The 11945-nt window shown below is 36.1% G+C and overlaps 1 protein-coding gene and 2 long non-coding RNA genes across 3 annotated transcripts in view; all 3 read right to left on the bottom strand.

The window, feature by feature from the left end:
* LOC127852704 (adhesion G protein-coupled receptor E3-like) overlaps positions 1–1245 on the bottom strand; it is an 8216-nt gene extending 6971 nt beyond the window's left edge. Inside the window, exon 1 of the mRNA XM_052386654.1 lies at positions 1192–1245. Within this exon, the coding sequence (XP_052242614.1) occupies positions 1192–1245 (54 nt within the window). The remainder of the gene's footprint in view (positions 1–1191) is intronic.
* A 2861-nt stretch (positions 1246–4106) lies between these two features.
* Positions 4107–8251, bottom strand: LOC127854206 (uncharacterized). Its single transcript, XR_008036963.1, has 5 exons — positions 8083–8251; positions 7294–7365; positions 5876–6127; positions 4708–4789; positions 4107–4212 (listed from the first exon to the last, which is right to left on the bottom strand). It is a non-coding gene; the product is annotated as an uncharacterized LOC127854206 (long non-coding RNA).
* An 865-nt stretch (positions 8252–9116) lies between these two features.
* On the bottom strand, positions 9117–11689 carry LOC127854207 (uncharacterized). Its single transcript, XR_008036964.1, has 4 exons — positions 11527–11689; positions 9811–9987; positions 9335–9442; positions 9117–9207 (listed from the first exon to the last, which is right to left on the bottom strand). It is a non-coding gene; the product is annotated as an uncharacterized LOC127854207 (long non-coding RNA).
* Between the last annotated feature and the right edge of the window lie 256 nt (positions 11690–11945).

Here is an 11945-nt window from a genome sequence, read left to right as displayed (position 1 = left end):
AATTGTATGTAAGTTGTTAAATCAGGATATTTTCTATTCAATGAATATTCAGATTAATTACAAACGATATTTTTAGCTTGATTGCATAGAAAACCTGGGGCTTATTGAGACTCTCCCGAGTCCGTTTCCTGCGAAGAATCCCTATTATAAATGTTTCAACTCGATATTGCCACTGCCATATATTCGTGTATTTTAGTTTGTGCGTTACATGTGTTTATCTGTTTTAGCACAATCAATTTTCATATGCTTTTAAGCTAATAAATGTTGTTGTTATACTTCATGTACAAGAAATTTTCTTGTAAAAAACGAAATATAGCGAATATCGTATTGTGCAGTTTGAAATTGCGAAAAATATTCATTTTGTTATTCTGAATGTAAATTTTACGGGTAAAAAAAAGAATTAAAAAAAAATACATGCACCTGCTATTTGCAGACAGACTCCACCCACTGGTTGGCAACAGGTGGTTGGCATAACGCTGATCTATACAGATTATGTTAAAAATTACTCTCATTTAAATCTTCAAAACACACTGCAACTCAATTGTGTTATTTATTATAAATATTATTTAAAAAACATAAGATTGTATTTTTTGTTTTCGATTATAAAGCATTTGATGTTATGAAATCAATGTGTCCAACATGAATATACACAAACAATATTTAGGTGAATTACTACTCGTAAAAACAAGTTAACACCGTTTGATTATCATTGGTTTACCTTTTAAAGTAACACGGGTGTCATAAAAATAAGTGCCCCAAAGTGCCCCCCCCCAATTCCCAACATGTGGCGGATGTTTGTCCAGTAATTAAGCAAGAATAATGATGCTTTCACTTGTTTCTTGAACCTTCAAAAAATGCATGCAGTCGTATGTGTTTTTTTATCAATTTCTTCGTCTAAATAAATACATTTTATATTATAGAAGGAACAACAGACTAGTTTTTGCATATTTCTGATACTTCTGAGTAATAAAAAAGAATAACAAAAATGTTTGACTGCAATTAGCGAATGATCGCACTTTTAATCATCATCAACTGCATCATCATCATCGTCGTCGCGATCATCACCATCATCACCATCATCACCATCATCACCATCATCACCATCATCACCATCATCACCATCATCACCATTATCATTACCACCATCATCACCACCATTATCATCACCATCATCATCACCATCATCATCACCATCATCATCACCATCATCCTCACAAGCATCATCACCAGCATCATCACCACCATCATCATCATCATCATCATCATCATCATCATCATCATCATCAGCATCATCATCATCATCATCATCATCATCATCATCATCATCATCATCATCACCATCACCATCATCACCATCATCACCATCACCACCATCACCATCATCACCATCATCACCATCATCACCATTATCATTACCACCATCATCACCACCATTATCATCACCATCATCATCACATCCATCATCACCATCATCATCACCATCATCATCACCAGCATCATCACCAGCATCATCACCACCATCTTCATCATCATCATCATCATCATCATCATCATCATCATCATCATCATCATCATCATCATCATCATCATCATCATCATCATCATCACCATCATCATCACCATCACCACTATCACCACCATCACCACCACCACCACCACCACCACCACCACCGCCACTTTTTGAAAAGGTTGACCTTGTAAACATGTTATATTACGATGATTTTAGTATCAAAATGAAATGTCATTTTGTGCTGAACAATGTTTATTTATGCATTTGATAAATAAACTATTTATCCTTAATAATAACATAGGAAGCTCATCGTACATCAGTGTTATATATTTCGTCCAACATGTTGACGTTCTACAAATATTAAGCTACTTTTTATATTGGTAATATTTGAATATTCCAAAGAATTTAGCCCCAAATAAAAAGTAACTCTAAATTCTTTGCGCGTCTTATAAATTAGACTAGTATTTATTTTGATCGAGTACGTTGTTGACACATAAATTATTAAATAATTGCTTCATGCATATACTCGTACTACAAGGCGTAATTACACACGCCTTCAATTGTCAATAAATAAACAATTCTGTTTATTTTAAAGTGGAGCACTTTACTCAACGGATATTTGATTAACAGTCTGAACAAGTGTCATAAACTTGCCACTCAATGCGGGCATCTTATGTTTTGGAACGTTGCCGCTAATCCGATGTTGTTGCGTAATAATATTTTTACTATCAGATAAAGATCGTCATGGAGTGGCGGTTTTACCATCTTTCAAAGATATTTACATGATGTTTTTTTTTAAATAAAAACATTACAATTTCTAGTTTTAGTTTTTTAGGTTTTAAAGCGATATATATTTTTGAATAATTGTAAGCTATTCGCAAAATCGTTTTGTTTCTAGGGTTATCATTAATTATAAATAACGAAATGATAAATCAACTTGTTTTTCTATGTACTTGATTTACTCCTAAAACGATATACATTTACTTATTATAAAAAAAGTTATTATATAATCCATCGATATATGTTATGGATAATCTGATAAACAATAAATCCGTCATTGCACAGGTATTTCTCTTGAGGAATACAAAGCCGCTGTGAAGTCAGGATACGAGCTTGACTTCGGATGTTACGCAGATATGTTTATGTACTTCATAAAGTATATAAATAAAGAATGCTTTCATTGTCGTTTTATGTTACTAAACTACTGAAAAATCGTATGTGTTCATCACGTTGTTTTACACTGTTATTTTACGTTATTTTATGTCAAATAAATACATAAATAGATCAGACAATTATTTTTTTTTCGTTTTTTTGTTGTTACTACTCTAGACTATAAGTGATCATTGACGTGATAAATATCCTGTTATTCAAATAAAAATTGCGAAACGACGAGGGCGGAAACGTCACGGGGGCGAAATAACAAGGATGCTAAAATACTTGGGCGCGAAACGTCTGTAAATCGTCAGAAATGCAGTCATGAAGATGTTTAGCTTAAAAAAGTAAATATTTGAACTTAAATATTAATCCGTCATAACCAATCAATTATTAATCAATTATTTTAAATGATTCAACAAGACACAGTAGTAAACAGTAACATATATAACGATCGTCTTTTAATTAAAAGACGATCGTACCACATTCGTGAAAATAGGTTATTATTATTATACCGGATTTATATAGCGCCCTTTTCAAGCAAGAGTGCACGTTCAAAGGCGTTTAGAATTATCACTGACTAACATTTTAATGAATTCTCATTTCATTATAGTGTACTTACATACTATATAAACGAACATTACGGCTCTCATAGAAAAAAAACACAAAAAAACACACGCAATTTTTGCTTTTTTATCAATCTGCACGCTCACTGTTAAGGTGTTCTTAAAATATTTTATTTGTAAAATACGGTTTCCATCGACAATTGATAACGACAAATTTCAAACACGGGAAATAAGTCGAACAATACAATTGTGAGCGTGTTTCACGTCGATCCCCTCATTTATAAATGAATTATATTTATCCCACAAACAGTATCCTACAGATATGTGTACAAATATGTGTTAAGTATTTTGTTTAGGATTTGTAATAAGAGATGATATTTCTTAAATAACATATATTTTTGATGGATACACTATTAAAGTAAAATATAATAATAACGTTCAAACTGAAAATGGGTAACACACAGATATGCAAGGATCTAAAAATACATATTTTAGGACACACCTACCTCTGTTAGGCTCCGCCCATTCAGCGCTTTTCAGCGGTTTGGACAAATGCGCATGCGTAGCGATAAATCGCTTTAAAAAGTGGTTGCGCAATTCAACGGATGAAAACGCTTAAAAACCGATGAAATCCGTTTAAAACGCTTAATAACCACTGAAAATATATTAAGCGATTAAATCGGCTTGTTTGCGATTGTTTACCGATTAAACGCGGAACACAATCGCTAACTCTACTGTAGTAGTAGTAGTAGTAGAAGTAGTAGAAGTAGTAGAAGTAGTAGTAGTAGTAGAAGTAGTAGAAGTAGTAGTAGTAGTAGTTGTAGTAGTAGGAGGAGGAGGAGGAGGAGCAGGAGAAGAAGAAGTAATATTATGTATACCTGTGAATGTTTAAAGACAACCTTGACAGGCGGATCTAGATTGTCAACTTTCGGAAATATTGATAACGAAAGAACGGGTCCGTTAAACACTTCGCCACTTGTTGAGCTGTACAAATGACAGAAATGTATGCACATTTAAAATTTAAATATGACTCATATTATATATCTTACAAAAGTATAGTGTGATCCCTAATATAACAAATAGGAAAATATTAGTTTACTTTAAACGACTTAACAAGTCTTATTTAAATCAACAATACAGAACAACATGGTAAAGATGATTTTCATGACTTCTCCATGAATTTTGACCAGTTATTGATAAAACAAAGCGTGAAAAACACGCAAATATGTGTTTATTAATATCTTTATCTCTGAAAGATTCCATGCAGCGGAACAACCTGTTAGTAGTTCCGGTAATGATGACTGTCATAAAGATTCGTTGAATACTATTCTAAAATTGCTGAGAAATAGCCCAGACAAGACATCAGCACGGACTGATGGATGTATTGATCAACTTTCGGATAAATAGTTCCAAAAAATGAATAAAACACAGTTGCTATACTTAAATTTATATTAAATAGCAAGATAATAAGAGTTGTACGCAGTGATGTCTTCTGATCTGCCAGGTAATATGCCACTCATATCCTTGTACATTATAGCTGTCCAGACAACGTCAATGTTTCCTGGAATGCATAGATTTATATTATGGACTACGTACACAAACAACAGCATACAAAAAATGCAGTACCTCATTGTTAATGATAATGATAAAAATAATCAGTTTTATTATTATTTTAGTGTTAGTATGTTATTATAAATAGTAATAGTAGCAGGTGCAGTAGTAGTTGAAGTAGTAGTAACAGAAGTAGAAGTAGTAGAACGGTAGTCGTTGTCGTTGTCGTCGTCGTCGTAGTAGTAGTAGTAGTAGTAGTAGTAGTAGAAGTAGTAGTAGTAGTAGTAGTAGTAGTAGCAGTAGTAGTAGTAGAAGTAGTAGTAGAAGTAGTAGAAGTAGTAGTAGTAGTAGTAGTAGTAGAAGTAGTAGTAGTAGTAGTAGTAGAAGTAGTAGTAGTAGTAGTAGTAGTAGTAGTAGAAGTAGTAGTAGTAGTAGTAGTAGTAGTAGTAGTAGTAGTAGTAGTAGTAGTAGTAGTAGTAGTAGTAGTAGTAGAAGTAGTAGTAGTAGTAGTAGTAGTAGTAGAAGGAGTAGTAGTAGTAGTAGTAGTAGTAGCAGCAGAAGCAGCAGCAACAGCAGTTGTAGAAGTAGTAGTAGCAGCAGCAGCAGCAGCAGTAGTAGTAGTAGTAGTAGTAGTAGTAGTAGTAGTAGTAGTAGTAGTAGTAGTAGTAGTAGTAGTAGTAGTAGTAGTAGTAGTAGTAGTAGAAGTAGTAGTAGTAGTAGAAGTAGTAGTAGTTGTAGTAGAAGTAGTAGTAGTAGTAGTAGTAGTAGTAGTAGTAGTAGTAGTAGTTGTAGTAGTAGTAGTAGTTTTAAAATGATGATGTTAATTAAGCTGCTTCTACTTCTTCTTCTGATTTCGATGATGATTGATGGAACCATGGTGATGATGATGATGATGCTGATAATCAGTTTCACCATGATAATGCAGATGATTATATGTATAAATTATCAGAATCATGACGATGACAAAGTTTTTAATTATAAAGATGATGATGAGGAGGAGGATGATTATAATGCTGATGGTGATGGTGAATATGATCATGATCATGATGATACTGATGATAACATGTATCAAACTGAGTCAAGCCAAATGTTAAACCTAATGCTTCGGCGTCAAGACGAATACTGTTTTGCGAGTCTTAACCCAGTCATCTATTGACCGTTCGGTGGTAAAGTTTGCTGTAGGGAATTCAATATCCTGCTTCTTTACTTTCTTCACCGCTATGGCGACATTCGGTTCAATTATGGTGGTTGAAGTATTAAATCCATCTGTTCCATTTTGTATTTTTTTCCTCAGTGCTTCGCCCAATTTTTCGACTGAAGATATAACTTTTTCTCCGCCATTGCTTTTCTAAATTGAACAAAACGTTTATATCAATGCAAACCATATTTCAGAGACTTTTAATCGTTTTCAAGTATTTAATAAGGCGCGGTCGGTTACCAGATCGCTTTCTGAGCTAATCTCAGTGCGAATCTATCTATCTAGTCTAGCTATCGATCTAGCGAGCGAGCGAGCGAGCGAGCGAGCGAGCGAGCGATGCGAGCGAGCGAGCGAGCGAGCGAGCGGAGCGAGCGAGCGAGCGAGCGAGCGAGCGAGCGAGCGAGCGAGCGAGCGAGCGAGCGAGCGAGCGAGCGAGCGAGCGAGCGAGCGAGCGAGCGAGCGAGCGAGCGAGCGAGCGAGCGAGCGAGCGAGCGAGCGAGCGAGCGAGCGAGCGAGCGAGCGAGCGAGCGAGCGAGCGAGCGAGCGAGCGAGCGAGAGAGCTGAAGCGAGCGAGCGAGCGAAGCGAGCGAGCGAGCGAGCGAGCGAGCGAGCGAGCGAGCGAGCGAGCGAGAGCGAGCGAGCGAGCGAGCGAGAGCGAGCGAGCGAGCGAGCGAGCGAAGCGAGCGAGCGAGCGAGCGAGCGAGCGAGCGAGCGAGCGAGCTAGCGAGCGAGCGAGCGAGCGAGCGAGCGAGCGAGCGAGCGAGCGAGCGAGAGAGAGAGCGAGCGAGGAGCGAGCGAGCGAGCGAGCGAGCGAGCGAGCGAGCGAGCGAGCGATGCGAGCGAGGCGAGCGAGCGAGCGAGCGAGCGTAGCGAGCGAGCGAGCGAGCGAGCTGAGCGAGCGAGCGAGCTAGCAGCAGCAGCCAGCGAGCAGAGCCAGCCACATCCAGCCATCCATCAATCCATCCACCTATCCATCCATCCATCCATCCATCCATCATTCCATCCATCCATCCATCCATCCATCCATCCATCCATCCATCCATCCATCCATCCATCCAACTATAATTTCTAAAATGATTGGATTATTGTTGAACACATACGCGTCAGACAAAGATAAAAATGTTATGTAGCAGTGTATCTTTTTCATTACCATATTTTACCTTATACTCTAATTGTCTATCAAATATGTTACGAGTAATAAGCATTAAATTGATGACCATTGAGCGTAAATGTGTGTTAGCACTAACGTGATATCGATTGAAAATTATCTTCGCTCATATGACCGGATTCACTTTTCTAATCAGAAATAATCTTACCGACTCTTGCATAGAAAGCCAGGACTCTTTGTTTTTGTCATCTAACAAATTACTTGCAGACTTGAAAAAAATCTGAAATGTCGGGTATAAAACTTCAAATTTATATACAATTTAATTCAAAACATCCAAATAAAAAAATTATTCACAAAATGCTAAATCTCTTAACTGTGTACCAAATATTTGTAATCTAGTATCAACACATGCATCTTAAAACTATTACATATTTGAAACATTGAGTTATTTAAAAAAAATCCGTATTGAGGTAAACGATTATTTATTTACAGAAAGTTCGTATTAACAAACGTTTTGACAAGTTTTAAACAACATATTATGCAGATGGAATATGATGACAGTAAATTGAATTGTCCATAGACTTTAAAAGGATCTGATCGATGCAATCAAGAAAGTGGTATGGTACAAATACTTTCAGTTCGAAGAATATTTCTTTTGATTTGAACTAACTTTAAATAATAGTTCTAGAATAGATTGCATGTGTGTTTCTGTTACCCTGGTTAGTACCAACATATATGTTTTCACTGTTTAACCTTTTCGTTTACCAACAATTAGTTAAGTATGCGTTCTTTGGATGAGAAATATTACCTTTCCGTCATAATTAAAACTTTAACAATGTTATGTTCTGTCTTTTAATAAATAACATAACACGAAGTCGACAATTTGATTAACGTATTTGTCATACTCGATATTATAGTTTATAATTATTAGCAACTAAAGTTATTTAAATACTTGTTAAACTTACGTTGACTGGTAACATATGTCTTATAATAATACCTTGGCAACATCTTGTGTAACTAAGCCTTTCTCCTCCACAAGGGTTGCGACAGTTTCCAATGAGCTCGATATCGATGTGATCTCAGCATTGGTCAGTATGAAGATGAATTTGTTTGCCTCTCTTGATTTGTCACATTGGCTATTTGAGTTAACGCGTCTACTACCACCGACGTCGTGGCATTAGCTTGTAAGCTATCAACCTTATATAAACAATATGGTTTTACAATCACAAAACCCAATCTTATATCAGATATGAATAGTTAAGATGTTTGAATCGAGTATAGTGTGAGATTTGTGATGGTCTTTTCGGTGTATACCCATTTTGTTTAATTTCTTCTCCATTTCCGACGAATGATAACTGCATATATTTTAAAATAGTGTGGTCTGTAATTTTATTGCCGCAATTGTCATGTTCTACATCGGACTGTTTGAGTTTATTAGCGTACATATATAGTATGTGCAGTGTACACGTATTGGAAAATGTGAAATGAGACTATAGTACTAAACTAACACCTTCAATTAAATAAACAGAAAACATGAACCATATTCTTAAATGATAAACTAATATTAACAATTTAATGTATGTAAGCTTATTTTAAATTTGTGTTTGCAACTGGCTCCGTTCGTGAAAATATTGATTTATTGGTCATTTTTGTCTGATACAAAACCGTTAAATCGACCGAAACGTCAAACTAACCTGTACAATATATTGTGTTTAAAAACAAGCATTTAAAGTTAACGTTTGTGGGCTGTTTAACGTATGAAAGCGTTTTTTTGTGAATTTCGTTTTCAACGTGATACGCATTAATATTATTGCAAGCTACTTTAAGGGTCTTAACAGGACATCAACAACCACATTTGAATAGTCATTTTTGCATATGCTTGCTCAAACTTAAGTTTCGTGTAAAACTTGATGAAATATGTTAATAATAACAATACATACTAGAAGATATTTAGAATGAATACTTTGAGATGTACACACTTAAAATTAGTCATTACTGGTATGCGCTTAAATAAAACCATGTATCATTACCGCAATAAGCACGTTGTTCACGGCAGTTCTGATACAGTTGTAATTTGGAAGCTGCCACTTCCCATCCTCAAGGCACTTCCTTGTTACATTACCTGCAAAAACACACAAATATCAAAAACACTCGACCCAATTGGGACAATAACAATTGATAATTTCTAACAATCCACAAAACTCGCGGACAAGATATTTATGTGTTTTGTACAGAATATTGACTATTACCTGTAAAATTGGCCTCACACGATTTCACTCGCATTTCTCCCGCCAAAATCTCACCCCAGTACATAACTCGACTATCGGTATTTGCAGTACACACTACTATTTGGCTTTCTAAATATAAATATACACACATACATATAGTTGTCTTAACTACTGACAAATATTAGGGCAGTTACTCACCTACATGTTTAAATTAAGTTATTAAACATATTGATTTCATTGCTTACACATGCCACTCTTGGTTGAGCAAATCTGACCTTAACAAGCATGCCGAGTAATACAAATATACCTTTGCTTATAGTGCAGTACTTCTTGACAAAAATAACGGAACATAAAAAGATAAACGACATATATCAGTTTAATCAACACTCATATTTAACGCATGATGATTTGTTCAGTATATAAACTATAAAATAAAAGGAAACAGTTACATGAAATTAAACAAATCCGGGTCAGTTACCATTAAGAATTTTAATTACCTTTCGCAGCACATGTTGGTTGTAACCCAGACCACGTGCCTGTATTTTGACAAATTCTAGATGTATCACCAACCAGTTTGAATCCCTCGTTACAACTGTAGTTAGCAACAGCTTCATATTTTGTACCAGCATTTAATACCACATCACCATTGTCAGGTTTCGAAAGAGGTCCACAGCCTAATAGAAACATAGTGTAAATTATCTCCAGTATAAGTCATGTTCCTCGTAAAGGTCCATGCCGTTAATAAAACACGCAAAGAGACAGGTCTTCCCAAAATTAACAAGCAAGTATTAATGCTTACACAATAAACGTACACTATATTAACAATGAAACTCCAGAGACATTATAATGAGAGATATTCGTGTAAACCTCTAGTAGTACTTTTGTTAAGCAAGCGACCGATTGCTTATGCGATACATACGGAATATTATGCTGGTCAATTGTTCCAAGAGTTTGTATTCAGTCGAGTGGTTTGTGGGATGACGTATCACACGAGAGGCGGAGCCTCGAGTGTGATGCGAAAAAGCACAAGCCACGAGACTGAATACAAACTCTTGGAACAATTGACCAGCGTAATATTCCTTTTATTATATACATCAACTAACGAAAACAGTTAACAATTGTATTTTTATGCCTTAACAAAACTGACAACACAATGACTCAAACGGAACGCCATAGTTTCTATAACACGCGCATGAATACAGTTCATGCAAATTAATGTGTACACTTTTGAATAGTGGAAACACAGGTTTTAATCGTCGCGTGTTGAAAGCACATTTTGTTGGATTTTCCAGCTGGATTTATAATTCACCAACAGTTAATCGCTGTCACTTTCTACTATGCATAGTCTCTTACGTTTCTTCGATGGAGAGTGTGCATAGTAGTTGTTGATGGTTACGTTACATCGGAATAATTGTGCACCTTTGAGATTTGTGTTATCGACAATAATATCGTGGGAATCATCAATGGCGGCGTTGGATGTGTTTCTGTTGGTGCTTGACGAAGATGTGTTTCGCACCGATGCCGGGATGACAGAACCATATGTAGGTCTAGGGTTAAATTGCATTATTTGTTGTTGGTCAGGATTTTCTGATAATATGTCGGACATTGCTGCTTGCATTTTGAGAGAAGCCTTTGTGTAATTGTTTACACTTTGCACATGTTTGTGTCCAGTTAGCTGCTGAATCGTTGTTGGAGCAACCCCATTGTGCAAGAGAGTCGTACAGGTTGTTTTGCGGGCACTGTGATTTGTCTTTCGACCGGTTAGATATTTACTCTCTGGTCAAACTGCAGAAGACGTATCTAATAATAATACACAAGTGGTTTCCTATTTTCGCTGTGCGTATTGTGACGTCATTAAATGGGTCGAAGAATAAACAAGGGGGTTTCCTATTTTCGGTGCGCATAATGTGGCGTCATAAAATGGGTCGAAAAAAGTAGTTCGGCTAGTATGGTAATACGGAATTGGAAACAGCGAGTAGCGTAATACGGGATTTTTTATTTCAACGATTTATACAACCCGTATTTTATTAAAAGCATTCAACAGGTATATAATAAAGGGTAATACATACAACAAAACATCACACTTAAACAAATATTTAAGTTTGAGTTACCGCCTAGGAACGGTCAATACATGCATTGTGGGTTGAAATCGGTTAAAATGCTTGAAAAACCAGAACTTAAGCAATGACGTTAAACAAGCAAACATCGCATACCTGTAATGACGCACGTCGTTATGGTCCCATTCTATGCAACGGAATGGCCGATCACATCACACATTCTAACCCTCGATCCTGTCAGTGTGTATCCGTTAGTACACGTGAAGGTCACTATGGTACCATACGTAGTAGTGTTTATCGGGTTAAGAATATAACCATGTTGAGGGTTCTCCAGGCGACCACAATCTTACAAAAATAACAATATGAAGATATGTCCTGCCAAATGGATACACATTGCCTGTAAATACCATGTTTAAACAAACGTATCGGGTAGCGTTTGTTCATTTATTAATTTTCGTGCACATGAAGCAGTTTACTAAGCGTTCCTGCTCCGTATGCTAGGTAATAACAAACGAAATATTCATCATAAAAAGAGTCATTGTAATTTACACATTTCCGTTCAGTAATACTTACAA

The sequence above is a fragment of the Dreissena polymorpha genome, chromosome 12 (assembly GCF_020536995.1).
Source record: "Dreissena polymorpha isolate Duluth1 chromosome 12, UMN_Dpol_1.0, whole genome shotgun sequence".
Classification (NCBI taxonomy): Eukaryota; Metazoa; Mollusca; class Bivalvia; order Myida; family Dreissenidae; genus Dreissena; species Dreissena polymorpha.
Note: the sequence above shows the minus strand (reverse complement) of the source record. Positions and strands in the feature narration are given on the sequence as shown.